This window comes from Elephas maximus, chromosome 3, assembly GCF_024166365.1.
Source record: "Elephas maximus indicus isolate mEleMax1 chromosome 3, mEleMax1 primary haplotype, whole genome shotgun sequence".
NCBI classification, from domain to species: Eukaryota; Metazoa; Chordata; class Mammalia; order Proboscidea; family Elephantidae; genus Elephas; species Elephas maximus.
The window spans coordinates 783,243-811,058 of record NC_064821.1 but is presented as its reverse complement, the minus strand read 5'-3'; the positions used below and the strand labels follow the sequence as shown (position 1 = coordinate 811,058).

The window sequence follows — 27,816 nt, the reverse complement described above, 5'->3', positions numbered from 1 at the left end:
GAGCCGCCGGGGCTCCTTTGGTAAAGGCCAAGAAAGCCCTGTTGAACAGTTCTCCTCTGTAACATGTGTGCTGCCAGGTGGAGACCCCAGGTTCTGCTTGGTGTGACTTGCTGCAGCCAATAAACAAGAGGCCAAGGTGGGAGATGAGAAAGATGCCTTTATTTCATTGCTCAAGGATAGGAGCCATGGGGGCTGCTGCCTCCAAGACTGCTCCCAGGCAGCTTGGGGAGGTGGGCTTTTATACAAAGCAGACAAGGAAATGCAAATTTATTATGAATATTCAGGATTGACCTTCACACAGGCGTTCAGAGTTTGGGGATGACTATGCATTTTCTCTAGACAGGGTTCCATTCTCCGGAATGGAGGAAGAGGTTGATTTTCTTCTACTAGGATGTTAAGTCTCCCCCCAGAGGCGGATTGAAGCCATCTATGGCCCGTTCTGTGGTTATCTTGTCAAGGACAGTTTCAGAATTTGCAGCTTATTCTGCTCGCTGTAGGACGATAAGCCAGAGCAGGTGTTTGTCTCTTAGATGGGTTGGGCTCTGAGGTTGTCTGCCTCACATGGGGCCACCTAGCCGGACCCAATTCTACACCAACAGGTTTCGGTGCTGTTTAGCGACTGAATGGAATGAATCGCTGAATAAGTTACTGATCACCTTCAGTGTGGCAGGCGCGGGGCTGGGCGAGCCTCCTTGATGAGCTCGGGGGCTTGATGTGGAGGTCTGTCAAGACCCACTAGGTCTGGGGGCCATGGGGCACCCAGGCGGAGGCCGGACCGAGAGCCAGGGGAGAGGGCCAGGTTGAAGCGGAGGTGGGAGGCTTTGCCAGGCTCTTCCCAAACACGACCATCTTTTTAGATCCTCACTTAACCCTCTAAAACAGGGGCATTTATTATTTCCATTATAAAGACGTGGAAACTGAGTCTCGGGCGGAGCCCTGGAGCCACCATGCGGAGAGGACCCCAGACACTTGGACGCACACATATTTGTGGAGCACTTTCTAGACTACCCGACTGTGCCCGAGAGCCTGGCAGGCCCCCGAGCCCGTCCGGGCCTCCGTTTCCCTATCTGTACCCGGCCTCTCCCTCGCGAGATTCTAAACAGCCGCCCGACAGCTGGGCGTTGAGCGGAAACTACAACTCCCGAGAGGCCTTGCGGCTCAAGCATCGCGAGAACTGCAGGCGGTGGTGGGCGGTGATATTTGCAAGTCTCTGTTAGGGAGCAGCCAAACACCGCTTTCGGAAGGTTCGGGCTGCCCTCGGACCTGCCGGTTCCAGAGGTCGGTGCTTTCAGGCGTTCGCTGAGGCCAGCCCTGCACGGAGTGGACTAGGGGTGGCTTAGCGCAGGCGCAGTGCGCGCGGGTCCTGACTGGCGCAGGCGCAGCGCGTCGACTCCGAGAAGCGAAGCAGCCATGGACGACGAGGAGGAGACGTACCGGCTGTGGAAGATCCGCAAGACCATCATGCAGGTGAGGAGCGCGGGGCGGGGGGATGCCCCTGTTTAGAGAATGGGGTCACGGCGGGCCTACCTGCGCCAGGTGAGCCGAGCGCGCAACGGTCTGGTGGTTCCTGGAGGTGGGAAGGAGCGTGGCGTCTCCCCCTCCCTCATCCCCTGTGGCTGGATCGGGGGGTCCCCAAGGCCACCCCAGACCCTCGTTGCTGGGTCTGCCCCAGGGGCGCTGCCTTATGTGCCCTGAGCTCAGCGGCGGGACACCTGCTTTGGGGCGGGCAGGGCGAGGGTCACAGTACGCCGAGGTTGGGGTCTTCCAGAGGACTGAGGGACCCCACAGACCAGCGGCCGAGGGGAGAAGCTGAGAGGTCCCGGGGGGGGGGTCGGGTGTGGGCGGGAGTTGGGGTTGGGGAGTGTGAAGGGCTAGAGAAGGAGGTGACAAGTGGCGACAAAGAACGGGGGCATTCTTGGAGGGCCCCTGCTCCGCCCCAGTCACGAGCTGCACTTTTTGTTGCTTTATCCTGAACCTGAGGGTCAGGGCGGGTTGTGATTGGGAAGCGGCGGCAGAGCTGGGGTTTGAGCTCGGGGGTGTTGAGTCCAGAGCCGGTGCCGTGAGGTCCGGAGCAGATGAAGACAGAGCTGGGAGGGGACGTCCTGGGCAGACCGTCCCTGAAGGCCAGTAATTGTGGATCTCACCCCAGAAATCAGGGCTATTTGAGCAGATGGTTCTAGAAAAGGACCTAGATGGAGAAAGGGAAGGTCAGGGCTGTGAGCTAGTCCTGATCTCCTCCCCGGTCCCTCTGTGAAGTTCCCCGGCAGCTTCATTCTCTCTCCTGAGTGCCTGCCCACACTAGGGTCTCAGCCTGAAGTCGCAGCTATTCTGGCCTCCGTCTTCAGGGTGGCTTTGCAAAGGGGTTGAGAGGCTGGGCTCATCTGCTCAGGTGTAGGCCTGGCAGGACTCCCAGGGGCCAGGTGGTCTTGGTCTAGATCCTTGCCTCCTGGGCCACAGTTGGAGGTTGCCAACAAGGCGCAAATCACAGACAGGCACTGGAACCACGCTTTACTCACACAGATGAGACAGCAGAGTCAGCTTCAGTTGTGGTCTCCAGTCTCCCATGGCCAGTGAGTCCCCTCATAGCCAGTACAGAGCACATGTCCGACACGCACTCCTCTTGTGCTGCAACTGAGAGACCCCGTTTCCTGTTCTCCAAGAACAGTTGGGTTGGCCAGGTGCTATAAGGAAATTCTGGTGGCGTGCGTAGTGGTTAAATGCTACCTTGGCAGTTCAAATCAACCAGGCACTCCTTGGAAACTCTATGAGGCAGTTCTACTCTGTCCTAGAGGGTCACTATGTGTCAGAATCAACTTGACAGCAATGGGTTTGGTTTTTTGTTTGTTTGTTTGCATGAACAGCAACAGAGAAAGTTAGAGTGTGCCCAGAACTGGGAGGGAGGCTCCCCTGATGAGGAAGAGAAACTGGGAGGGAGGGAGAGAGAGACCCAGTTACAGTCTCCGTATCAGGGAATGCTCTGGGCCCATGGCCTCTGCTTAAGCAGCCCAGGAAGCAGGCATGAAATCAGCCTGTCTCCCCACAGGGGCTCACACTGGTCCCAGCCCATGGGGTGGCCATGGGATTAGAGGGTGACCGTGTTCATCCACTTCGCTATGACTTCTCTGTCCTGTCTCCCTGACTGGCCTAAGGCTGGTGGCTGAGGTGTGCCCACCCTGTGTCCTCCACAGCCAGCATTTGAATCGCTGCGACCATGCCTGACACCAGGGTGTGTGCACTCAGGCATGCTGTGGCTCTCCTCACCCTGAGGTCCTGGGCCCTTCTCTCTGCAGTTGTGTCACGACCGTGGTTACCTGGTGACGCAGGACGAGCTGGACCAGACACTAGAGGAGTTCAAAGCCCAGTTTGGAGACAAACCGAGTGAAGGGCGGCCACGGCGCACGGACCTCACCGTGCTGGTGGCCCACAATGATGACCCCACTGACCAGATGTTCGTCTTCTTCCCAGGTGAGGGCCCTGGTGGGTGTACACAGCTTCCCATCCCTGAGGTTCCTGAGGGATCCCCAAAGGACCACGTTTCTGGTGGGGTTGTTGGAGCACCTACTTAGGTGCAGCTTCTAGCATCTGCCTGTGTGTGGCCCTCCAACCCGGACTGGGGAGAGAGCTCCCTGCCTCTCCACGCTGTGCTGTTGACCTCTGACCCCTCTGACAGTCTCTTCACGTACCCACCACCTGCTCCAGTTTCCCTCTGATCAGTCGCTTCTGTCTCCCTTGACTGTGTCCTTGTTGTGTCCTCCCAGCAGGACTCTCCCAGAGGCATCCCGCCTAGGCCCTTGCTCCCTCCTGTCTGTTCCCTCCTGACGGCTCTTTCCTGTCCTGCTGCCCACCTCCTGGGATGGCGTTCCAGCCTCCTGGCCTAGCAGCCAGGCTCCCTCCACATGAGCTCAGCTCCCTGCTTCCGCTCTTCCTGCACCTCTGAGTGCCCCCCCCTTTCCCAGCAGAACTCAGCTCCCCTCCTCCTGTGTGCCCACCACACCAGCTGTCTGCATCCTAGTTCTGGGGTGACAGTATACGGGGACCCTCAGCAGCACTGTGGGTCTCAGGCTTCTGCCCTCAGTCTAGCCGAGCAGTGGAGGCCAGTGTCAGAGACATTGAGTCTGACCTTTGGGAGGCACCCTGGCTCTGCCCTGGACAGCCACCTGGTGCCAGAGAGAGAAGGAGCTCTGCCTTCCAGAGCATCGAAGGCGCCTTTGGTCCCAGAAGCCTCTGCGATGAGCCAGGAAGGACAAGAATTCACCCCACACCTTCCCCAGGCCCTGTTTCTAGTCACCGAGTCACACACCCACCAGTCTCTCCAGGCAGGGCCTCAGCTGTGGCCCTCCACAGCAGCTCGGAAGATAAAACTTCAAAACGCTGCTGTGCGATTTTTTTTTTTTAATCATTTTTCTCATTTTTTATTGTCGTACAGATATTTGCCATATGACATCGTTCACGCGTGTAATCCAGTGATGTCAGTCACTTTGTGTTGTGTGCCTTGCGCCAGTAGTCAGTCGTTAAGTAATTGTTGCTACGTTTTCAGTCACCTTAAACAGAAAGTCACTGCTTCCTACACAGCGACTCCCCTTTCCCACTTCCTCCTACCCCTCCGCACCGCTAACAGAACTGTGGTCTCTACACCTTTGTCTATGACCTTGTCATTTTATCCCTAATGTGGGGGAGTCTAGGGGAAACCCTGGTGGTGGAGTGGTTAAGAGCTATGCCTGCTAACCAAAAGGTCAGCAGTTGGAATCTACCATCTGCTCCTTGGAAACCCTGTGGGGCAGTTCTCTGCCCTATAGGGTCGCCATGAGTTGGAATCGACTCGATGGCAGTGGGTTTTTTGGGGGAGTTTCATACCGTCCTCTGCGGTTCGGGCTTGTGGTTGGGAAGGGGCAGGTGCTTGAGTAGTGTTTCTTTCTGTGTTTATGCCACATTGTGATGGTCGTTGGGTGGTTTCCACACTAGTGAATAGTGAGTGCTGCCCTGAACACGGGCGCATATGTCTGTCTGAGTCATGGCTTTCAATCTCCTGGGTGTGTACCTAGGAATGGAATTTCTGGGTCCCACGTTGGCTCTACATTTTCACTTTTTGAGGAACCGCCAGATTGTTTTCCCTCACGGCTGCACCCTTCTGCGTCCTCACCAGCAATCTCTCCACATCCTCGTTTTGCTTTTAGCCATCCTAGTGGGACCAAGTTTTGGGTTTAGTGGGAGCAAAGTGAGCTCCCGTGCTCATTGGCTATTCGGGGGTCTTGTTTGTTGAACCATCTATGCAGATTCTTTGCCCCTGTATCGTTTGGGTTATTGGGTTTTCTGTTAAGTTGTAGGAGTTCTTTACATATTCTAGGTGTTAAATTCTTATCTAGTGTGTGGCTCCCAGAAACTTCCTCCTAGTCCGTAGGTTGTCTCTTCATTTTGTTTTTAAAGTTTTTTGTTGAACCAAAGCTTCCATTTTGATAAAATTCAACGTAACTACTTTGTCTTTTTTGTCCACGGTGCCATTGGCATCAGATCTAAGACTGCGATTAAAAAGCCGCGCCCTGTGTTTTCCTTTAGAAGTTTTAGCTCTTGCACTTAGGTCGTTTGTTCTGAGTTAATTTTCGTGAGAGGTGAGGGTAGCTTCATTGTTTTGCGGTGGAAATCTTTCTGTACATGACCAAGGAGTAAAGAGACACTTCCTTCCCCCTTGTGTAGCCTTGGTAAGAATCAGTTGACTGCCGACGGGTGCGTTTGGTCCTGGACTCTTGAGTTTGGCTCCATTGGGCTGTGTCTGTGCCACATGCTGCTTGCTGCCCCTGCGCTGGGGAGTCTGCTCCTCACCAAGCCTTGGGTGGTGTCCCTTCATCCTCTGCAGAGCCAGCCCTGTGCCTGCCCTCCTGTGGACTCTCAGAGTGTCCTGGGTGGCATGAATTTTGGGAGGCCCCTGTGCAGCCCAGTTCTCTTCCATAACTGGGCCTCTTAGGCCTGGTGGGATCAGGCCTCCGTGGAGCTCCCAGGTGACGGAGCAGCCAGCCCACCAGCCCCATGTTTATTTATTATTCCCACACGAGAAAACTGAGGCCCTCGTGTGTGGGAGGGGCACATTAGAGGGGAGGCAGGTGGGGCTGCCTCCGTGGTTGAGCCCCTTGCTCCCTTGCTCCCTGGCAGAGGAGCCCAAGGTGGGCATCAAGACCATCAAGGTGTACTGCCAGCGCATGCAGGAGGAGAACATCACTCGTGCCCTCATCGTGGTGCAGCAGGGAATGACACCCTCCGCTAAGCAGGTGGGCACCCGCGAGGCAGGGCGGGCCCGGGGCCGGTGGGGAGGGGGCAGGCCCAGCAGGCAGGGTAGGGGGGTGCACGGGCCTGTGCAGGAAGAGGTCGCGTGTTTGTGAGAGAGCCCTGACCGCTTCCCCTTTGGTTCTGCCGCTGAGCACGGTGCCTCACTTCCCTTCCTGCCACTCCTTCCCTTGGCCCCCTCCCCCGTACAGCGCCCTGTACGCCCAGCCCTGCTGGGTTTCACCCAGGGCACCCCCTACCCCAGCTGGGAAGGAAAGCTGCACATGTTTTGCCTGGGGTCCTGGGAGGATGTTGGATGGGTCCTGGGTGACCCATAGAGCAAGTCACCGTCTGGGTTCCTTCAGTCAGACAGGAGTGAATGAGGCTGATAGGTGGGTACAGGGACAGTACCAGCCATTTTCTCCTGGGCGTCGGGGTTCAAGCTGTCACATGGAGCGAGTCTTCACGGCACCCTGGGGGGCAGTTGGGCAGGGCTGACTGTGCTGGAGCCCCTGCCTGCCATCGGTTCACAATATGGGTTCCCACACAGCCTCATGGCTGTTTCCCTGGTATATGATGTGGAGGCCCTCCCAGGGGCAGGGGGGACACAGAATAGGGGCTGTGTCCACAGTTCCTAGCCCAGGGACTGGGGACGTACTCCCCTCAGCTCCCCCCCGCCCCCAGCGTCTCCTACCCAGTTCTGGTCAGGCTGGGGGTATACTCCCCAGCCCCCCTGAGTGCCGTCTCCCCGCAGTCCCTGGTCGACATGGCCCCCAAGTACATCCTGGAGCAGTTCCTACAGCAGGAGCTTCTCATCAACATTACGGAGCATGAGGTGAGCATCTACGTGGCTGTGGGGGCAGGGACATGGGGACAGCACCCGGCCTGCCCACCTGTGGACCCCATGAGTGACCAGGAGACAGGGCTGTGGAGATGAGGACACAGGGACAGCACCTGGCCTGCCTGCTCGTGAACCTGTGAGTGACTACGAAACAGGGAGGCCCTACCCAGGAGGAGCTGGGCTGGGGGGTTGGGTGGAGTTCCCAGCTCTTCCCGTGTACAGGGGCAGCTCCTGGGGGGCAGGTCTGGGGGCTGGGCGCCCCTGGAGAAGGTGTGGGACCCTATGGGGAAGAGAACAGAGACGTGGTTCTGAGCATGGTCCTGGGCCAGAAGCCTGGGTGTCCCAGGACCAGCGGGTCCGTTCTGGTGCCATGGTGGTGGCTCTTCTCTTTGCAGCTGGTGCCCGAGCACGTTGTCATGACCAAGGAAGAGGTGACGGAGCTGCTGGCCCGATAGTATCCTTTCTGGATCCCCCTTGGCTTTGTCCCTTTCCCCTGTCCCATCTGCCCCATGCTTCCTGTCCTCTCCCCCAGACATCCATGTAGCTTTTTCCTGACTACACCTCCCAGTAAATTGCGGGAGAACCAGCTGCCCAGGATCCAGGCTGGAGACCCAGTGGCACGGTACTTTGGGATAAAGCGCGGCCAGGTGAGAGCAGCGCCTTCCCAGGACCGAGAGGGATGGGACCCTCAGGGATGGGGCCAGGAGCAGGAACCTGAGAGGTGGCCACCCGAGGAGGAGAGGACCATGCCACCTGGTCCCTGCGGCTCCTCCCCTGGCCGACCCCCTCCTTGGAGAGCCTGAGGCCTGGGGGAACCGTTCATGGGGGACCCTCCGCCCTGTGTGCCTGAAGCCCCTGCACTGACTGTACCCCTCCCACCTGCAGGTGGTGAAGATCATCCGGCCCAGTGAGACGGCGGGCAGGTACATCACCTACCGGCTCGTGCAGTAGTGGTCACGCCCGCAGGTGAGGGCTCCATTCAGAGGGAGTGGGTAGAAGCAGAGGCTGGGAGGGGTGTTGCAGAGACAGGGTATGTCTGAACTGCTCCCTGTATACCACCCCCCACCCCACCCTCGTGGCCTACCCAGGTGCCGGAGGCCACTGGGTCTAAAGGTGGTGTCATAATGCACACCTGCCTTGGCTTCCCCCGGCTCCCGTCCACCACTCACCCACTCAGGTGAGACAAGCCTTTGAGAGGTCTGAGAACCTAGGGACTTGGGAGAAGGTTTTAGTGTCTCCGCCTTGAGCAGTACCTGCACTGCAAGACCCCGCTCTGGCAAACCCCACTTCGCTTTGGGTGCCAGCTTCTCCATCTTCCAGGAGCCCCACCCCCTGGGGACCTTGACATCACCAAGTCCTACAGCACCGCGTCAAGGCAAGGCAGCCACCGTAGACCAGAGCCTGGCTGCTCTGCCTTGTGGCCTGCGTCTGTGTACTGGGCGCCCACCACCTGCTTGCAGGCCAACTCAGTGCCTGCACTGCCCTGTCCCAGGCCCCACCCCTAGCTCATCACCATCTGCAGAGCAGGCCTGGACCTATCGGGGCAGAGTGTCTGGCCCCAGAGTGCCCACCCACAGGGTCAATCTCTTACCTCCACCCAGCCTCAGAGATGGATGGACTGTGAGGACCAGCACCCTCAGGACACCACCCAGGATGAGGACGGCATGTCCTAGCTAGTGATGCACGGTGTCCGCATGGCAGGTCCTTGGAGCCTGGTGGGCATCAGTGCTGACGTGGGCAGATCCACATCGGCTACTGCCATAGGAGGGCAAGAGGGGCTGCGAGGACCCAGCCCTGGGCAGCCAACGTCCCAGGAGAGTCTGGGTCCTCCAGCTTCCTCGGCTCCAGGTGCCCCATGCCTGCAGCCTGAGCTCCCCTCTCATTTGTTTCTGTGTGCTCGGAGCTCAGCCAGGGATGAGGTTAAGAGCATTTTGAGTTGTAAGTACTGAGCAATAAAAGGTCTTTCGAGTAACTAACTACGTCTGCATGTTTTAGAAGTTTAAGCAGGATGGCAGGGTTACAGTGTTGGCCCCCGTGACCAGGGTCTCTGCAGCATAGTTTAATCATCCCCTCTCATCTTGAATGCTCTGTTGTCACAGCCATGCTCCCAAGTCGCCACCAAGGGTCACTGCTCTCACCTTCTGGGTCTTTCCAGTGCGTCTTTATGCCAATGCAGTGAGCAGGAGTCTGCTTTCTTCCTCACTTCCTCCCCTCTCTTGCACAAAGGCCCCCACAGGGAGCTGCCAGATGGGGTCCTACAGGGAAGGATTGTTCCTGAAGCGGTTACTGCCAGCAAGCAGTCCTGAGGGCGTCACCATCCTGCCCGCTCCCCTCCTCAGCTGTTCACCCCTCTGTGTAATGAGAGCAGCTGGTTGTCTCGGCCTTCTTTTCTCACTGGTCTGTGTTGGGTGGGGCCGCTTCCTGTATTGGCTGTCTTCTCTCGACCACGGTCGGTCATGCAGGGGGATGACAGCACACCACTGCCCTTTGCCCTGCTGGAATGTGACTGCCCTGTGTAAGTTTTCATTTTCCTTACATTTGATTGTTTCTTTGAGGTGAAGTTAACAAAGCTAACATCTTAGAGTGTACAATCCAGTGGCTTCAGCAGGTGCGCCTCAATCCAGTTCCAGGACATTCCATCACCCTGAACAGAGACTCAGTGCCCCCTAAGCAGTGTCCCCATTCCGCTCCCCCCTCCCCACGCCTGGCAACCACTGCTCCACGCTGCTCTCAGGACTTGCCCGCTGTGGACATCTCATATCACCAGGATGAGACACCCCCTGCGTTTTGTGTCTGGCTTCTCTCATTTTTCCAGGGTTCATCTGCTTCATTAGGGTGTATGAGAGCTTCAGTCCTTTGAGTGGCTGAGCAACACATCATCCTGTGGGTGGACCGCCTGTGTCTGTCCAGCATCTGTTGATGGGCACATGGGCGTTCCCACCTTGGGCTGTTGTGAATCCTGCTGTGTGTGAACTGGGTGTCAGCTCGCAGGTCGTTGAGAGGCCCAGCCCAGGTTCTAGAGAGCCTTCGTAGCCACTGGGGACTGGGTGTTTTGTTTGCTGTTTGATTAATCCTGACAGGAGAGCTGCAGCCTGGCCGAACACTGCCTGGTTGGGTCATTTATCTGTCCTTCTTCATAAAGTGTCACAGAGTAAACGTTTTTGTCTTTAGGGCCATGATGGCTGTCCTAATTACTCAGCTCTCCTGTTGTAGGCTGGGTGAAAGCCACCAATGACAGTACTTAAAAGGAATGGGTGTAAATAAAACTTTATTTACAAAACAGGCAGGGGGCCATTGTTTGCCAACCATGATCAGCTCCTTTTGATAACTTCTCTCTCAGAAAGCTTCTGACAGGGCCAGGCAAGGGCCCCCCTCAACATGGCCCTGACACAGCATCTGTTTGTTCCCTCACATGCTGGGCCACCTACCCTGCCGTGGTGCAGTGGGTCTCAGGGCACGTGTTGGGTCTGGGGGTTGTCCTTCTGCAGAAAGGCAAGGCCTCCCCCCCTCCGCCCAGTTCTTATCATATGGCGGTGCACGTTTGGTCTGATGGTTTCTCAGTGATGTGCGGTGGCTTTTCTGCTTTTGGAACCTGCCCGCCCCACTCGCGGTTCGTACCACTGGGCCTGCTCTGCCATCCTGTGAGGCCTTTGCTGCTAGGTGTGTGTGTAAGCGAGCCCCACAGGTGACACTGGCTCAGTGACAGGACTTGGGCGCCCTCACCTCCTCCACCTGTGCTGTCCAGGACCTTGGGAGTAGAAGTGAAGGCTGGGCCTCTCACAGCCACCACACCTCCAGAGCTCAGTGGCCACGTGAGGCTCGTGGCTATCATGTTGGAGACCACTTAAGTCATCCAGAACGTTCTACTGGACAGTGCTGAGCGAGAAGTCTACGTGAAGTCACTCTTTGCCTTCAGAATGTTTGGACAGCCCACCTCGAAGACTACCCAGTGGTGGGCCTCTCTGCGGAGTAATTTCTGTCCCTCGCCCCAGTGACAAGGGCAGGGACAAGGGTGAGGGGCACTCTGTCCCCCAGGCTGTGCCGCCAGAGAAGACGGACTCAGCCTAAAACTTTATTTAAGCAAAGTAGACGTGCAGGTCAGAGAAAACTTCAGGACCCATGGGAGATGTCACCATGGCCCTAACCCCAGGTGCCCAAAATAGGCTTTCTGGGAAAGTTCTAGAGCGAGTGTCCAGCCACCAAAGCACAGCCTCCACCCTGGTTTCTGTAACTGTCTTCCACGCAGTGGGGCTCAAGTGTGGTATCTGCTCCCAACGCGCTCAGCCAGGGGACAGTCACGAGCAGGACTCCTTCCCTCTGCTGTGCTGAGGCAGCCAGGACGCCAATCCCTGCCCACCATTCCGTGGTTCAGACGCACTCAGGCCTTCTCTCCTGGCAGGTGCCCACCACGATGTGCCCAGCATGGAGCCTCGTGGTCGGCAGCGGGGCGCCGGCTGTGTTGTTGGACTGGTTGGTGTTGGATCCCGAGAGCCCCCGGGTCAGCTCCTCCTCCCCATCACCAGGTGCCTCTAGCTGCTCCTCACTGCCACTGCGTACGTCCTCCTCCAGGCTCGCCTCGCTCTCCTGCTTCTCCAGGAAGCTCAGGCGGTGCAGGGCGCCGGTACCTGGCGACGACAGCAGGTCCGAGGCCTCCTCCAGCTCTGAGTCTGAGTCATTGGATGGCAGCTGAGATCCTGGGGAGATCCAAGAGAGAATCACAGACAGAGGAGGAGAGACAGGAAGTCAGAGAGAGGGACAAACCAAGGTACAGAAACAGAGGGACAAAGAAAGAGACACAGAGACAAAGAGTCAGAGATATATACAGGTGTAGGGAGATAGGCACAGAGATAGGAAAGATGGAGTCAAAGAGGTGAAGGAGAGGCAGAGATAATCAAAAAGACAGGGACAGAGAGAAAGGGACAAACGGAGACAGAGGAGCAACAGAGAAGAAGCAGAGAAACGGACAGTATGGCAGAGAGTCAGACAAACGGAGAGAGAAGGACAGAGAGATAAAAGAAAACGAGAGCCTGGCTGGCCCAGGTGGCCGCCCCCACTCACCTCGGGGCCCATCCTCGGCTGCCTCCGGCATGGGCTCGGCTGCCGCCTTGTCTGCCTCCAGGAAGGGCACCTGCAGCACCACCTCGGCCTGCAGGGTGTATGCCGTCAGGGAGGCCGGGCTCTGGCTCGACCCGCCCTCCACCTCGGAAGTTAACTACAGGGCCCAAGACCCGAGAGGAAAGAAGTCCCGCTGCTGCGGAAGTCAGATGACGTGGCTGTTCCTGCAATTGCTCAGTGGACACAGAACGTTCCAGCAAAGGTACCAGCCTGGCTCGGACGGACGTCGCATCGGCCGTGGGAGAGGCTGCAGGAGGCACCCACGGCCCTGGCCCTTCCACCCCACTGGCCACAAACCACCCTGACCTGCCCTCAGGAGCCTGCTGCCCAGACATGCAGAGACACTGGAAGAAACGAGATCAGGGCTGAGAAACGCAGGATGCTGCTTGGAAAGGAACCATGGAGAACGTGGCTGGGTATGACAGCTCGTCTGTGTCCCCACAGACACGCCGAAGCTTAGGTCAGCACCCAGGAGCATGACTTGTTTGGAAATAGAATTTTTGAGAATGTTATCACTGAAGTAAAGATGAGGTCATACTGAAATAGGGCGGGTCCTGGTCCCAACTGAGAGGTTTCCTAAGAAGAGACAGACAGGCCAGACGGCGCTGTGAGGATGGACACAGAGAATGGAGCGATGCAGCCACAAGAAGCTGGAAGGGGCAAGGAAGGACCCTCCCCTAGAGCCTCTGGAGAAAGCCTGGCCCTGCTGACACCTTGGTTTTGGACTTCTGGCCTCCAGAACCATGAGACCATTAGCATGTGTTGTTCAAAGCCCCTCCCCCCAGCCAACCGTGTCATGACGGACCCAGGCCACTCAGACAGGGACTAAGGAACCTTGAGCCCCTTCCATAGGAGAGGACAAAACCTCCTCTGAGAGTCCACCCTGGGTGGAAAGGGTGTTCCTCCCTGTCTGAACCCCCTTCCTGGGCCCAGCCTCTGTAAGGGACCTTGCTGTCCCTCCTGCCTCAGTTTCCCCATCTGTCTGGTGAGGACAGCCCCTGAACACTTCTGCAGGGTTGCAATGAAAGCCCCACAGCCTGGTGGGGGGCAGGCAGGGCCCAGCTGAGCAGCCACCAGCTGCTGAGTGTCCCTGGGATGGAAAAGAGCATCTGATGTCAGCCCAGAGCCAGTGAGGGCCGGAGCCCCACAGCCTTTGCACAGGTGACTCTCTTGGCCTGGCCTGTCCCAGATTGAAGCCTTCATGTCTGTGGTCTCCCTGACCACCCCGTCAGTCCACATCACGTGTCTCCCTGTTGTTTCTTGTGCCCACGCTGGCGAAACCTCCCACCCCCCCCTCCGCCATCCACCAAGGCACAGCCCTGGGGTCCGCCACCCTACCTGAGCCCCAGGCACCTCCTCGGGCTCATCCTTGAAGACCAGGGCATAGTGCGCGATGAGGGTCTCCACGACACGTGCCTGGTGGGGGTAGTCCACCAGGGATGACAGGGACACAGTGGCTTCCGTGGGCCGCGGCCGCAGCAGCGTGGGCCCAAACACAATGCCCAGGTTCCCAGGTGTCATCTTGTTGTCCTGCTCCACCTGCACGATCCTGGGGTCGGACGGTAGGCTGAGGGGTGCCGGGAGACCCCAAGGACCCCCCAGCCGGCTGGGCGCCCTCACCTGCACAGGTGCCTCAGGTACTGCAATGTGTCCCCCAGGACTCCCCTAACCGGCAGAGTGCTCTTACCTGCACAGGTGCCTCAGGTACTGCAATGTGTCCCCCAGGACTCCCCTAACCGGCAGGGTGCCCTCACCTGCACAGGTGCCTCAGGTACTGCAATGTGTCCCCCAGGACTCCCCTAACCGGCAGGGTGCTCTCACCTGCACAAGTGCCTCAGCAGGTACTGCAGTGTGTCCCCCAGGACCCCCCAACCGGCAGGGTGCCCTCACCTGCGCAGGTGCTGCAGCAGGTACTGCAGCGTGGCCCGGTTCTGGGGAGGCAGGTCCCGCAGCAGCTCCCCCAGCCGGCCTGCCATGGCCACCATTGCGGCCACGCTCCCACCGCTGTCCGACCGGCCCCGCGATGCTGCCTTGGCCTCAGCCTCCGCCTTCAGGTTGTCCTTGGCCAGCCCCACCAGCTCGTGGTACAGGCGGAAGGACAGGAGCGGCTCGGGCAGCTGAGGATGGGGCCGGGCAGGGCGGGGTCAGGACCAGAGCCCCGCCCCCAGAGTCCTGGCCCCGCCCACCCCCGATCTCGGGCACGCCCCTACCAAGCTTGATCTGCATACCACACTCCCTCAGTCTTCTGCTCACCTGACGCAGGTAGAGCTTCAGCACGTTGCTGATGTCGTGGGGCGAGGCCTGTGACAGCTCCACCAGCTCCTGGCCGTTCTCGAAGGCCTGGCACAGCTTCTCCACCCGCGTCTTCACTCCATTGACCCGATAGATGCCCTGGGGTGGGTGGCTCCGTCAGCCTCCGCCCTCCCGACCACCCTCTCCCCCAGGCCCCCACGAAAGCTCACCTTAGTGCGCAGTGCCCGTCGCTCGATCTCTCCCACACACTTTTTGATGATGAAGGGCACACCGTCTGCGGTGCTGTTGGCCGCCCTGCTGAAGTCCTGGCCGAAGAGCTGCAGCCGACCCTGCAGCTTCTTGTGACCACACTGGATGGCCAGTGTCTCCAAGCACTTCTTGTGGCAGGCCAGGCAGCACTGGGGGAGGGATGCAGGGTGAGCAGGACCCTTCTCCACCTCCCGCCAGCAGCCCCCTTCTCCCTGAGGCCCACTCTCGTCCCCTCCAGTGACCCTCACCCACCTCCTCGCACTCGGCGCCCTGGAAGTACACGTAGCTGTTACACTCGCGGCACTTGGCGGGCGTACGTAGCTTGCGCAGGTGGTGGGTTCGCGCCGCCTTGGACAGCCCCACGTTGCGGAAGGGCCCGCTGGGGACCGCCACTGGCAGCGCGGGGGCCGTGCCATTGAGGCCGCCTGGGGCGGGCGGGCGGGTAGAAGTTCAGCATGGCTTGAAGCCCGCTCCCACCTTCCCAAGTCAGGGCAGAGCCTGGCCAACTCCCCCTCACCCCCGGGGTTAGAGCCCTCACCCTGCTCGAAGTCTGGCGCCCCCGGGCCACCCTCGTGGTCCAGCTCCTCGCTGGACGACATGGTGCCACTGGACGAGGTCCGCTCGAACTTCTTAAAGTCCCCTGAGCAGGAGACGGGGCGTCAGAACTCCTGACCAGCTGGCTGCTGCCCCCTGTACCCCCATCCCACCGCCAGACAGCCCCTCACCTGAGCCGAGCCCCGGATCCAGGCTGCCGTCAGAGTCTGAGATCGAGGTGGGCCAGGACTTGTGCACCTTGTGTCCGCGCCCGCCTAGGGGGGGACGCGCCTCCGTGAGGGGTGGCGAGAGGCAACACCCACTCTGCCAACCTGTGCCCCCACCCCTCCCGGCACTCACCTCGCCGCTCCTTGGTCAGCGCTTCCTCCTCAGGACCTCCTGCTTCGGGGGGGCTGCCGGCCTCCACTCCTGCTGTGTCGCTGACGTTGAAGCTGCACTTGCGAGGACGCATCACTGGGGACCTGAGGGTGCACCAGGGAGGGCCATGATGGGGTCCCTGAGGCAGCCTCACACCCACCCCCTTACAGGTGGGAAGTCCGGCTCCCTGTTGTGGGTTGAATTATGTTCCCCAGAAAGATATGGTGGGGTCCTGACCCCAGGACTCGTGAACGTGACCTTGTTTGGGAATAGGGTCTTTACAGATGAAATTAAGTTCACGTGAGGTCATACTGCAACAGGGTGGGCCCTATTGCCCTCTGAGAAGTGCTTTATAAGAAGAGACACCAGGCCAGATGGCCACGTGAAGACAGGCAGAAACTGGAGGGATGCGGCCACAAGCCAGGAACTCCTGGGGCCACCAGAAGCTGGAGGAGACCACGAGGGACCCTCCCCGAGAGCCTCTGCAGGGAATTCAGACTGCTGGCCTCCAGGCCTGAGGGAGCACGCACTCCTGTTCCCTAGAGCCCCCAGCTCTGCGGGCCTCTGCGGCGGCCCCGGACCCCCTCCCCGGGTGCTCGGGCGGGCGCAGCGGTACCAGGCGCTGGCCGAGACGTGGGGCTCGAAGTCGTAGTGCACGTCGGGTTCCTCCCCGCGCTGCAGCTGGCGCACGTGGGAGGCGTACTGCTGCCCGGGGTCGTACAGCTTGCTGCTCTCACACAGCATCTGGAAGTTGACGGGCAGCGGCGCCGTCTGCACGTGCATCAGCTCGTAGTAGGAGATGGTGGCCTGCGGGCGGGGCGGTCAGGGCCGCGGTCAGGGCGGCCCGGCCCACCACGCGGAGCCCCGCCCCTCCGGTCACACGCTCCGCCCCGTGCCCACGCCCCTCCCCTGCACCCACGCCCCCCCACGCGCCGCTCTGCACCCACCGCGGTCAGGGCGGCCCCGCCCACCACGCGGAGCCCCGCCCCTCCTGTCACACGCTCCGCCCCGTGCCCACGCCCCTCCCCTGCACCCGCGCCCCCCCACGCGCCGCTCTGCACCCACCGCGGTCAGGGCGGCCCCGCCCACCACGCGGAGCCCCGCCCCTCCTGTCACACGCTCCGCCCCGTGCCCACGCCCCTCCCCTGCACCCACGCCCCCCCACGCGCCGCTCTGCACCCACCGCGGTCAGGGCGGCCCCGCCCAGCACGTGGAGCCCCGCCCCTCCGGTCACACGCTCCGCCCCGTGCCCACGCCCCTCCCCTGCACCCACGCCCCCCCACGCGCCGCTCTGCACCCACCGCGGTCAGGGCGGCCCCGCCCAGCACGCGGAGCCCCGCCCCTCCGGTCACACGCTCCGCCCCGTGCCCACGCCCCTCCCCTGCACCCGCGCCCCCCCAGGCGCCGCTCTGCACCCACCGCCTTGATGGTCTGGTCGCTTTGCCTCACGACCTCCTGCAGCTGCCGCAGCGCTGTCACCTTGGTGTCCTCCAGCTCCTGCTTCTGCGTCTTGGCGTCCGCCACGCACGTTCGGTAAGTAGCCATGGCCTCCTCCGCCTGCGGGGGCACACAGCGCCTCAGCCCGGCCCAGCCTTCAGGGGACCCACCCGGGGACTCGGGCGCTGGTCCAGGCAGGCAGGGAGATTGAGGGTTGAGTTGTGTCCCCAAAAAAGATGCTTGTGCTAGAACTTCCTGGAATAGGGCTGAGTGGACAAGACCCAGGAGGAGCCATAGTGAAGCTGCCACCTGAATGAGTGTGGGGGGGTGCGGTTACAAGGAGCGAGGGGATACTTGGGAGGAGAGAGTCCAGTCAGCGCAAACAGCAAGTGCAGACACAGGTGCTGTGGCATGAGTTCTGTTCCAACTCCTAGTGACCCTATAGGACAGAGTAGAGCTGCCCCATAGGGTATCCAAGGGGTGGGTGGTGGATTCAAACTGCAGACCTTTTGGTTAGCAGCCGAGCTCTTAACCGCTGGACCACCAGGGCTCCGTGTCCCCAAAAAGATATACTGAAATTCTAACCCGTCCGTGTGAATGTGACGGCATTTGGAAAGAGGGTCTTTGTAGATGTTAGTTAATGTCATAGGGAGGAGTGTTGGCCCTACTCTAATGACTGAAAGAGACAGACACACGGAGACAGAGAGGGGACTGATGGGACCACAGAAGCTGGGAGAGACCAGGAATGATCCACCCCCAGGGTCTCTGGAGGGAGCACGGCCCTGCCCACACCCTGAACTCAGACTCCCAGCTTCCAGAACAGAGAATAAGTGTCTCTTTGCAGGCATCCCATGTGTGAGGCTTTGTTGTGCAGCTCCAGGACACTGACAAAGTAAGGGAAGGGCTTCCAGGCAGCTGCAACCCACCTCATCTGTGCCCTCACCTTGTTCTTGGTCTCCTCCTCTAGCCGTCGCCGCTTGTCCAAGCTCTTGGAGGCGGCTCCACCCGCCCCGGGCCCGCCGCCTGCCTGCTCATCCTCAGCCTTGGCCACCAGCAGGCGCGCCTTGTCGTGGTCCTCACAGCGTTGCACATAGCCCTGCTTGGCTTTGCGCAGGTTGGCCTCGGCGTCTTGCTGTGGGGCAGGGATGGGTCTGAGCCTGTCCCAGAGCAGCTCCCCAGCCCTCCCCCTTGCTTTCCACTCCAGCCAGCCAGATGCCACACATGGTACCTCCACCACCCACCTCTCTCCCACCGAGGCCCCACAGCCCAGCAAAGAGGTCACGCCTGCAATGGGACCCAGAGGCCTGGGTGTTGGACTGGGTGTTGGGTGGGCCCACTGTAGAGCCCAGGAGTCAGGCCTGGCACCAGCACCTACACACACCCTGCCTAGCGGTGCGGCGCTTTGAGGCCCAACCCCTTTCACCCTGTCTCAGAAGAACAGCGAGGCTGCCCCAACAGGAAGTCAGGCACCCTCGGGGTCATCAGGAAGAGCTCAGCCAAAACCAGGGGGCTTTCGGAGGCCATCCCACACAGCCTCACAGCCTGCGCTGTCAGAGTTTCACTCATAAAGAAAAGGACTTGAAGAAAGCGCAGAGGAGCTCTAGAAAATCATCTCAGCATGCACAAGGCCTTACAGTGCCTGACCCCAATCTTCAAAACCAGGCAAGGATAGACTACAATGGGCAGTCAGGCACTGACAATATGTTACTACTAAGAGCTACTACTAACCACCAGGCAGTACTAACTTCCAGGCAGTACTAATTTTCAGGTAGTACTAACCACCAGGTAGTACTAACCACCACGTAGTACTAACACTCAGCTGCTAACTGTGGAGGGGGATCCGAGTGCCACCTGCCACCTTCCCCTGTGACCACGAATACACCTTGTGCTCAAGACCAGATGTGGTGGCCTGGTGTCTTGGACACACGAGCTTGTGGCCTGACCCAGCACATCCCATAGCTGCTGGTGTGCCAACAGCACGTCCCTCCCCTTTTGGCCTGAGCACGTATCAGCATCCCCAGGGACTGCTTAGTTAAGTGTGTGCCTACACGGCACCTGGCCAACCCCACTGCTGTATCCGTTCCTGGTGGAGAGGGAAAGGGCACCTTTTTTCTGCAGCACAAGCAGGGTGCATGCAGACCACCTCCTGTGTCAGCTGCTGGAGGGAGAGGTCCACTGGCCATAGGGACCAGCACCCACTACTGGAGCTGACCACCTTGCTGTTTCCTCTCTATGTGAGTAAAGACTTCTGCCCAGAGTCTGTGTAAGTTGTGTTTTTATTGGCAACCTCAACACCTGCAAGCCATGGAGCGGGCTGACATCTTATGGTTACTGTCCTGGTGGCCGGCATTAGTATCTTTGCCATCCTCCATGAGGTGGGAACCCTGGCCTGCACTAACCAGCAGGTCCTACAAGCATCAGCCCCTAGTAAAAATCTGCCCCTACTAACAGTCATGAATTTGTAGCTGGCAAAACAAGCCACAAACAAAATCGAAAGTCAAACAAACCAGAGAGAAGTCTGCAATTCACATCACCAAGGGCTGAGTTCCATCATATGTAAAGAGCTCTGGCAAATCAACAAGCCAACTCTAAGTAAACCATATGAACAGAGTTCACAAGTGGAGGAGCACACAGTGACCAAGAGAGTAATGCGTACACTTGAGCCCCTTGGCTCAGCCGTTCCACCTTGAACACCGGTGTTAGCGCTCTTTCCACAAGGTGGGGGCATAAGCTGGTTACACACATGATGTTTGTAACAGCCCAGCAACAATCTGAGTGCCCATCTGCAGAGATTTAATGAAATAAACCTCATCCCGCTGTGCATAGCCGAGAAGAGGGATGAGCCTGGGTAAGGAGAGGGTGAAACCACAGGGCAGAACCAGGTGGGCAGTGAGCTGCCTCCTAGGGTGCCAAGTGGGGCAAGGTCCATCTGTGCCAGCATCTCTCGAAAGGAGTCACAGAGACCGCAGACAGGGACCTGGGGCAGAGGGAGACTTCTCACGAGGCACCCTGTTAACATACCCCAAAACCAACTACGAGACAGCGCATAAGAGCATATAGACCAGAGTAGCACGCAGCAGCCAGAGTGTCCCATAGACAGAATCACTGCGGACTTCTCCGGCCTGTTTTAACTGCGGGACACACCGCTCCTCCTGGCTCCTGAATTGGTGACGGCCAGCAGTGGAACTGGAAGTTCCCCCCAAACCAGGAAAGCACACATGGCCCTGCTCCAGGGCCTGCTCGTGTCCACCCACCGTACCAGCTTCCTCTGGGCGCGGTGCCATGACTCCTTGATCTCCTTCCTGCGCTTCTCATGCTCCAGCCGCCGAAGGGTCAGGGGCTGCGGAGAGTGGCCATGAGTGGGGGCCCGCACCACCCTGCCCGCCTCCCTGACCACGCCTCGCCTGGCCCCCCGCCACCTGCAGGAAGGTCTGTGTCTGCAGCACACTGGCTGCCTGCACCATGTCCAGGTCCTGCTCCAGCGCCAGCGAGTAGATGGACAGCAGCGGCATGTGAGGCTGCGGGGAGGGGATGGTCACCGGGTGGGGTCTCCGAATGCAGCCCCGCCTCCTCCCTCAGTCCTTGCGGTGACCGCTGGCACCTCTGGACTCACTCCCCGGCCTGAGGGACTCCTGCCTCTGCACCCTCACCTCCAGCGTGACGCTCTGTCTGCAGTTGTGGACAAGCTTCTGCAGGCCTTTGGCGAACTCCAGCTCTGCAGGCGGGGTGGGTGTGAGGAGTGCGGTTGGGGGGCTGGGGGCCGGAGGGAGAGCACCCACCCCCAGGCCCACCGCGCCCGCCTCTCACCCAGCACAGTACGCTTCTCCAGGTAGACTATGATGTCCTTCATGTACTTGGCCATGTTCTTGGCGTACTTCAGCGCCTCGTCCACGCCGCCCTCACAGCGCTGCAGCAGCGTGTCCACCTCCTCGGGGGGAGGGCAGCCTGCGGGGGTCCCTGCTCAGCCCAGCCCTCGGCTGCAGGCCCACCCTACCACTCCCAGCATGCTCAGTCCTGGCCTCTGCCAGCTGACCCACCCTTTAACCCCCTCAATCTCCACCCTCTGTCACCTCATCCATCATTCAACCCCCCAATCGCTAGCCTCTGCTACTGTGTCCACCACACGACCCCCTCAGCCTCCACCCCTGCCGCCCCATCAGCTACCCGATGACACCCTGAGCCTCCACCCCTGCCACTCCATCCACCACGCGACCCCCTCAGCCTCCACCCAAGCCACCATGTCCACCACTTGCCCTGTTCAGTCGCCACCCCTGCGGCCTGGCCCGTCAGTCAACCCCTTCTGGTGTGTTCATTCCTGCCCTCTGCCCCTCAGCCCACTTCAGGCCTGACCCTCCCAGCCTCTGTCCTCTGCCATCGGCCAGCCTTAAACACATTCCCATCTGCTGCGCGGTGGAGACTCACCTCCATCGCAGTCGTCAGTGCTTGGGGGGGTGCCCTCACCCCCCTGTCCATACAGGTGCTCCATGGCCTGTATGGGAGCAGACAGGTGAGGCCAGCCACGTGCAGGGCCCTGGCTGATGCCCACACAGCAGGACACGCTCACCTCCCTCCTGGACATAGGCCAAGGCCCACAAGGAAGTGGGGTGACCTCTCACACCCTGCTGGCCTGACCCTCTGCCACGCCCAGGGATTCCCCCACCCCACCCCTGCTCACCTGGCTTGGATCCCCGGGGGGCACCGACAGAAGGGTGCTGATGTCCACTTCACCCATGAGGAACTCGGACACGCTGCAGGGCAGGGGGTCAGAGGCCAGGGTCACACAATCCCCCTGGAATTGACCCCCCAGCCCTGCTGGCTGCCACAATCACTCACGTGCTGCTGAAGGAGACAGCGATGGTCTCTAGGGCCTTCTCAAACTCCCGCTTGTCTGCCTCCTTGTTGCTCTCATAATGGAAGCCTGGGACGCAGAGACAAGGATGAAGAGTCAGTCCACCGGGAGGCAAACACTCTTGTCGTTAACTGATGGGAACCCTTAACCAAGGAGTAGCATCAGGGAGCAGTTGTGCCCATCAAACTCCTATGTATCCTTCAAAACCCACTTTGATTTTACAAAAATAAAATTAAAAAAAAAAGGTGTCTGTAGAGAGAAATTTTCTGTAAAGAAAAAAAAAACTTCAAGCCATAAAGACAAATGAAGTCTTGATACGTGTTGCAATATGGTTGAACCCTGAAAACGTTATGCTGAGTAAAATAAGCCAAACACAAAAATGTTGTATGTTCCTGCTTATACGAAATAGCTAGAATTGGTAAATGCAGAGACCAAAGTTTGTTAGTGATTACCAGGGGCTGGAGGGAAGGGGAAGGGGGCGTTTTAGCTCAGGGGCTCTGAGCTTCTATTGATGGTGGTGGAAGGATTTACAAAGGCTAGCAGTGTGCTTATACAATGTGGTGAACGTAACCAATGTCGTTAAATTGGACACATAAAAATGTTGAATTGGCAATTTTTTTATATGTATATAAAACCATTTTATAAAACAAAAAACCAAATCCATTGCTGTTGAGTCAATTTCGACTCCTAGGGGCCCTACAGGACAGAGTAGAACTGCTCCATAGGGTTTCCAAGGCTGGAATCTTTACGGAAGAGGACTGCCACGTCTTTCTCTCAACAAGTCGCTGGTGGGTTGGGTTTGAACTGCCAACCTTTTGGTTAGGAGCCAAGTGCTCAACCTTTGAGCCACCAGGGCTCTTACTTATATAGGTATATATTAGAAATGAATAAACAAGATCAACTTATTTAATGCTTCCCCCCAAAAAACCCACTTTAAAAGTCCCCTCCTCCAGGAAGCCCTCCTAGGTGGCACTCTGCTGCTGCAGCTGCCTCTGCTGACCTTTGACCTTGTTGATAAGGTTGCCAGCAGCCGTGAGTGTCTCCACAGTGTTCAGCAGCGGGTGTTTACTGATGACCTGGCGCATCACACGGAGGGCCTCACCCAAGCACTCATGCGCCAGTGGCCGGCGGGCCTCCAGGAGGTCTGCAAACACAGCCCCATGAATGGGGAGGGAGGGAAAGGCTGCCAGCCTCCTCAGAGCTCCCATTCCCCCGATGGGGAAACTGAGGCAGAGGTAGGTGTGGGTGGCTGGGATGGGACTTCGGAGGATGTGCTGGTCCTCTTTGCTCAGAATATCCATCTCCCGTCCTCCCAGAACGTGAACCCCTTGCACCTCAAGCTGCAGTGCTGGCACCCCTCCCCATGCAGCCCACCTGGCCCCTTTCCCACCCTAGGCCCTGGGGGCTCAAGGTCCTGCCTAGCTCTGTCCACACCTCGCCTGCATGAGTATCCCATTATCCCTCTCTGCTGGCAGCCATCCCACGAGGTGGTACTCTCATCATTCCCACTTTGCAGATGAGGAAACTGAGGCAGAGAGAGGGGAAGTCCACTTCTCAACCATCACACAGCTTCTCCATCTATGCTGGTCCGAGCCCAGGGCTTTAAATACCCACCCCCACAGGCAAACGTTCTCAATTGGAAAAAGGTAGCTTGCCCAGGCGGAACAGCACCCGACGTTGTTGCCTGCAGGGGAGGGGGCCTGGCCGCCAGCTGGGAAGGCAGCTTTGACCCCTTTGTCCCCGCTGAATCTGTGCCTCGTATTAAAAACAAAGACAAAAACAAAAACCATTGCTGTCAAGTCAATTCCGACTCATAGTGACCCTACAGGACAGAGTAGAACTACCCCATAGGGTTTCCAAGGAGCGGCTGGTGGATTCCAACTGCCGATCTTTTGGATACCAGACGTAGCTCTTAACCACTGCGCTGCCAGGGCTTCTATAGGGTGCTCAAAAAAATAAGCAAAACCTAAAATTAGGTGTCTGTCCCTTCTTGGCACTGAGGTCCCCACTGAAAAACGCCATGCCCCAGGAGGCCCAATGGGACCCTGGTGCACAAGGAGGCCCATTCAAGGGGGTGGGAAAGGGCTTCAGGAATCGGGCCACTCCCCTGACTGGTGGCCACGCCCTTCACCTCTCATCCTCAGCCACCAAGCCCCTGTACCTACCAGGGAACTCTGCAGCAGACGGGACCCCTGCGAAGGGCCAGATACCCTGCTCTGTGTGGCCAAGGCAAGCAAGGCAGCTGCTGTGCTCCCATCCAATTGGCTGCGTATGTCCCGAGCACCACGAGCTCCCAGAGCTGGGAGGCCTTGTGCCCTGTCCTGTGGCCTCATTTGGGGGCCCTGGGTGCTCAGTCCCACAGGTACCCATGGCCTGGCCGTGGGGTGTGGGGCCCATGGATGCAGGGACCAGGGAAATGGCTGATCAGGGTCTCCAGGCGCTGGCTCCCAGCCAAACCAGCTCTGGCCAGTCTGGAGGCCCTACCCCCAATGGGGGAAGTCCCATCCCAATGTCCTGCTCACCCCGGCCAGGGTCATGGCTCCCTCTACTCCAGGATCATTAAGTAGCCAGGGGGCGCCCCCAGCCCTCCTCTGGCTGCTGGCCACCGACCAGATTCCAGGGCCTAAGTGTGAGGGGAAACAGGCCTACAGCAGAGGTATGTGGAAGTGGCATGGCAGCCACAGGGAATCCCTGCCCAGCCCAACCCATCTTGGGCTGACTGTGCCAGGGTCTCCAGGACGAAGTGTGGACCTCACTAACCACAACAATGGCAACAGTAATAACTAGCCGTGGAGAGCGCTAGCTGCAGGCAGATGCTGACAACGCTGCTGTCTGAGCAGGTGTATGGCCCCAATTTACAGGGAGGTACCTGAGGCTCAGCGGGGGACGCTGCTCGCCCAGGGTCACACAGAGCTGGGAGTTGAACTGTCATCCTTCCCAGCCTCTTCCTCCAGCCCTGACAGGCCTCATTAGCTCCCAAAAGGCACAGAGGCCCCTCCATGAGTTAAAGTCAACTCCTAGCTCTGGGTGAGCAGGGGGTCGGGTCCGCTTGGGGCCTTGGTTTCGGGTGGCTGGGGAGCAGTTCAGAACGCTTGGCACAGCCCTGGCACTGCGGTTTCTGGGAGGATGAGTGGGGGCACAGGCAGAGCAGGAGGTGCTCTGATACCCGCCCGAGGTGCCCTCCCGGGCGGCCAGGGACAAACAGGAAGCAGATGAAAATAACTTGGCAGGAAGCTGGGCTGTCAGCAGCCACGTGGAGCAGAAAACGGAACTGCTGTTCCATGGCCCCTCACTCCCAGCAGCTCCAATGATGGTCCTGCCTCTTGTCCCTTCTGAGTATCTCTTCACCCAGACGTCAGCCCACCCCCAGTCTACGCCCCACTGCCTCATGCCTCCTCGGCTCTAACACCATCTACGGCTCCCATTGCCCTCAAGATAGTTCCTGCCTGGTATTCTCACCTCACACATTTCACACATCTGTGGCTTATTCTTCAAACGCACTACCGTTTCCATATTTCTGAGTCTGTGTACATGCTGTCTCCTCCGCCTCAACACCTTTCCCTCCTAGTTGCCCCCAAACTCCTATACGCCCCTCAAAGCCTCAGCTCCAATGCCCTCTTTCTCACAGCTCTCCCTGCAATGCCCTTCTGAGCCTCCTCAAGTCCCTCCCTCCACCCTGCTGTGACCCCACAGGGCTTGGGGTATCTGTGTCTGGCTCCGCCTTCCACCAGGTCTCAGGGCCTGCGGGTCCTCACCTTCACGAAGCACACACTCTTTGAGCTTCTCCAAGCCCTCAGCGAAACGGGCCACATCAGCCAGCAGCTGAGCAATGTCATCAATGGCGTCAGGGCAGGGCCCCTCAGTGTTGAGCTCAGCGGGGCCGGCGGCTGTCAGAGGGCTGCGGTGGCCCCGGCCAATCGTCCAGGAGCCGGGTCCAGACAGTGGAAAGCCAGCAGCGCTGGCATGGCGGCTCAGGCTGGTGGGCCGCTTGAGTGTGCCTGTAGCCTTGGCATTCAAGGCTGCAGCTGGAGGTTCCAGGCCAGGTCCAGGGGAGGCTGGGTCAGCACTATCTTTCCTGGGCAGCTCCTGGGGGAGGGAGAAGGGGGAACAGGGGTGGCTAAGATGGCGCTCTAGCCTACTCTGCCTCAGTTTCCCCAGAAGTGAAGTGGGGCTCTGCTGGAGTCAAAGGCCAGAGGTCATAGGGCTGAGATTTGATGCAGTGCCCCTCCCCACCTGTTACCCAACATCCTCTTCCACACAGCTTTCACAAACAACGGCCTCTGCCCAAACCACAGCTGGGGGGCGGGGCCTGCAGAGCGCAAGGGAGGTGGCACCCCACTTCCTGATGGGGGTGGGGAGGACCTGGGGCCTTTGTAGCCCCGCTCAGGTCCCTGCAGACGCACCTACTTCCCTGTGAAGACAATTTATAGGTTCCTACATGCTAAGGGTCCCATAGACCCCCCAGTTCCATGGAAACCTCCAGGCCCCGTGGACCCCCAGGTCCCATAGACCAACATTCCCATGGACACCTCCAGGCCCTGTAGACCCCCCAGGCCCCTAGACACTCCAAACCTTATAGTCCTTCTCAGGCCCTGTAGACTCCACAGGCCCCACAGACACTCCAAGTCTTACAGACCTTCTTAGGCCCTATAGACCCTCCCCAGGTCCTATAGATACCCCAAGCCCCCCCAGGCCCTGTAGACAACCCCCCAGGCCCTATAGATGCCCCAGGCACCTTAGGCTCCCCCAGGCCCTGTAGATCCCCCCGGCCTTGTAGACTCCCAGGCCCTGTAGATATCCACAGGCCCTGTAGACCCCCCGAGGCCCCTTAAGCAACCCCAAGTCTCACAGACCCCTCCAGATCCACAGGCCCCTACAGGCATCCTCAAGTCCCACTCCAAGTCCCATAGATCTCCTCCTGATTCTGTAGACCCCCCTAGCCCTGTAGACCCCCCAAGTACCATGGACAACCCCAGGCCCCATAGATACCTCGTAGCCCCACAGATATCCCCAAGTCTAGTAGATTCCCCCATGCCCGTATAAACCCAGCAGATCCCATTATACACCCTGTTGCCCTATAAACCTTCCACCCAATGGCTGCGCCATACATAGTCCCCCGTCTTCACAGTGGTGCCCGAGCCCCACACCTCCCCAGACCCCATCCTGTAGAGTCCCAAACCCAACGCCTCCCCACCCTGACACCCACCTCACCCACTCTCCAGGTCCTGGCCCTTAAAGGGATAGGGGGATGTGGTGGCTACCCCAAAGGGCCCCTACCATGAGCCAAACGCTGACATTCCCTCCTGCCTTCGGTGGCCCCTGCGATACTGCCCGGTGGGGGCTGTAGCTGGCCCCCCTCCGCCGACCCAGCATAGTGCTGCAGCACCCTGTCCCCTGAGCTCAGGCCGAGCCCTTCTCCTCTGCAGCAGGGTGTCACTCTCAGGTCCCCGCCTGCTCACCGCTCCCCTAGGAGGCACCACTCACCCCCAAGGACTGCGGGCTGGGGCTTCCCGCCCGGTTCTTCTTTGAGATGGAAGGGGTTTTCATGAGCTCCCGCTTCTTCCTGGAGAACATGGTGCACCCTGACGGTCAGCCGCTGGAGGGGGCGGGCCGGGGTCTCAGCGCTGCAGCTCCAGGAGCTGGCTGCCTCGGGACCACATTGTCGCAGGCCACCCAACCCCCCAGCTGTCAGGCCCACGTGACAGGCCCAGCCCTTATTGGTGCCCCCCCTCCCCCACACACAGGAAAAGGCCTCCGGAGGCCGCGACGAAGACCTGCTCCCCACCCTCCCTCTGTGGCCTCAGCCTGCGCCTCCGCAGAGTGGGCGCGAAGGTGGGCCAGGCCCCACCCACCCGGCCCAGGCCCCGCCCCGGCCCCACCCAGGCCCTCCCCAGCTCGGCCACGC

At 59.3% G+C, this 27,816-nt stretch overlaps 2 protein-coding genes across 4 annotated transcripts; one reads left to right on the top strand and one right to left on the bottom strand.

The window, feature by feature from the left end:
* Positions 1-1,277: 1,277 nt before the first annotated feature.
* POLR2E (RNA polymerase II, I and III subunit E) lies at positions 1,278-9,091 on the top strand. 2 transcript variants are annotated; one of them, XM_049876118.1, is made up of 8 exons: positions 1,290-1,467; positions 3,291-3,465; positions 6,145-6,260; positions 7,010-7,090; positions 7,492-7,550; positions 7,665-7,743; positions 7,982-8,062; positions 8,698-9,091. In XM_049876118.1, the coding sequence occupies exons 1-7, from the start codon at positions 1,411-1,413 to the stop codon at positions 8,045-8,047; spliced, it is 633 nt and encodes a 210-aa protein (XP_049732075.1). In that variant the 5' UTR covers positions 1,290-1,410; the 3' UTR covers positions 8,048-8,062; positions 8,698-9,091. The 2 variants fall into 2 exon arrangements, 1 of the variants encoding a protein (XP_049732075.1); XR_007516383.1 differs by lacking the exons at positions 7,982-8,062; positions 8,698-9,091 and having other exon boundaries at positions 1,278-1,467; positions 7,010-7,232; positions 7,665-7,682.
* An 810-nt stretch (positions 9,092-9,901) lies between these two features.
* ARHGAP45 (Rho GTPase activating protein 45) lies at positions 9,902-27,616 on the bottom strand. Of its 2 annotated transcripts, none has more exons than XM_049876117.1 (23): positions 27,396-27,616; positions 25,667-25,997; positions 22,912-23,055; positions 21,896-21,980; positions 21,738-21,810; positions 21,485-21,551; positions 20,870-21,007; positions 20,713-20,777; positions 20,482-20,580; positions 20,322-20,402; positions 18,006-18,194; positions 17,045-17,182; positions 16,242-16,432; positions 15,608-15,729; positions 15,439-15,522; positions 15,252-15,353; positions 14,966-15,138; positions 14,674-14,862; positions 14,465-14,602; positions 14,102-14,328; positions 13,550-13,760; positions 12,155-12,242; positions 9,902-11,790 (listed from the first exon to the last, which is right to left on the bottom strand). In XM_049876117.1, the coding sequence occupies exons 1-23, from the start codon at positions 27,483-27,485 to the stop codon at positions 11,465-11,467; spliced, it is 3,351 nt and encodes a 1,116-aa protein (XP_049732074.1). In that variant the 5' UTR covers positions 27,486-27,616; the 3' UTR covers positions 9,902-11,464. The 2 variants fall into 2 exon arrangements, with proteins under 2 accessions (XP_049732074.1, XP_049732073.1); XM_049876116.1 differs by lacking the exon at positions 27,396-27,616 and adding an exon at positions 27,189-27,364.
* Between the last annotated feature and the right edge of the window lie 200 nt (positions 27,617-27,816).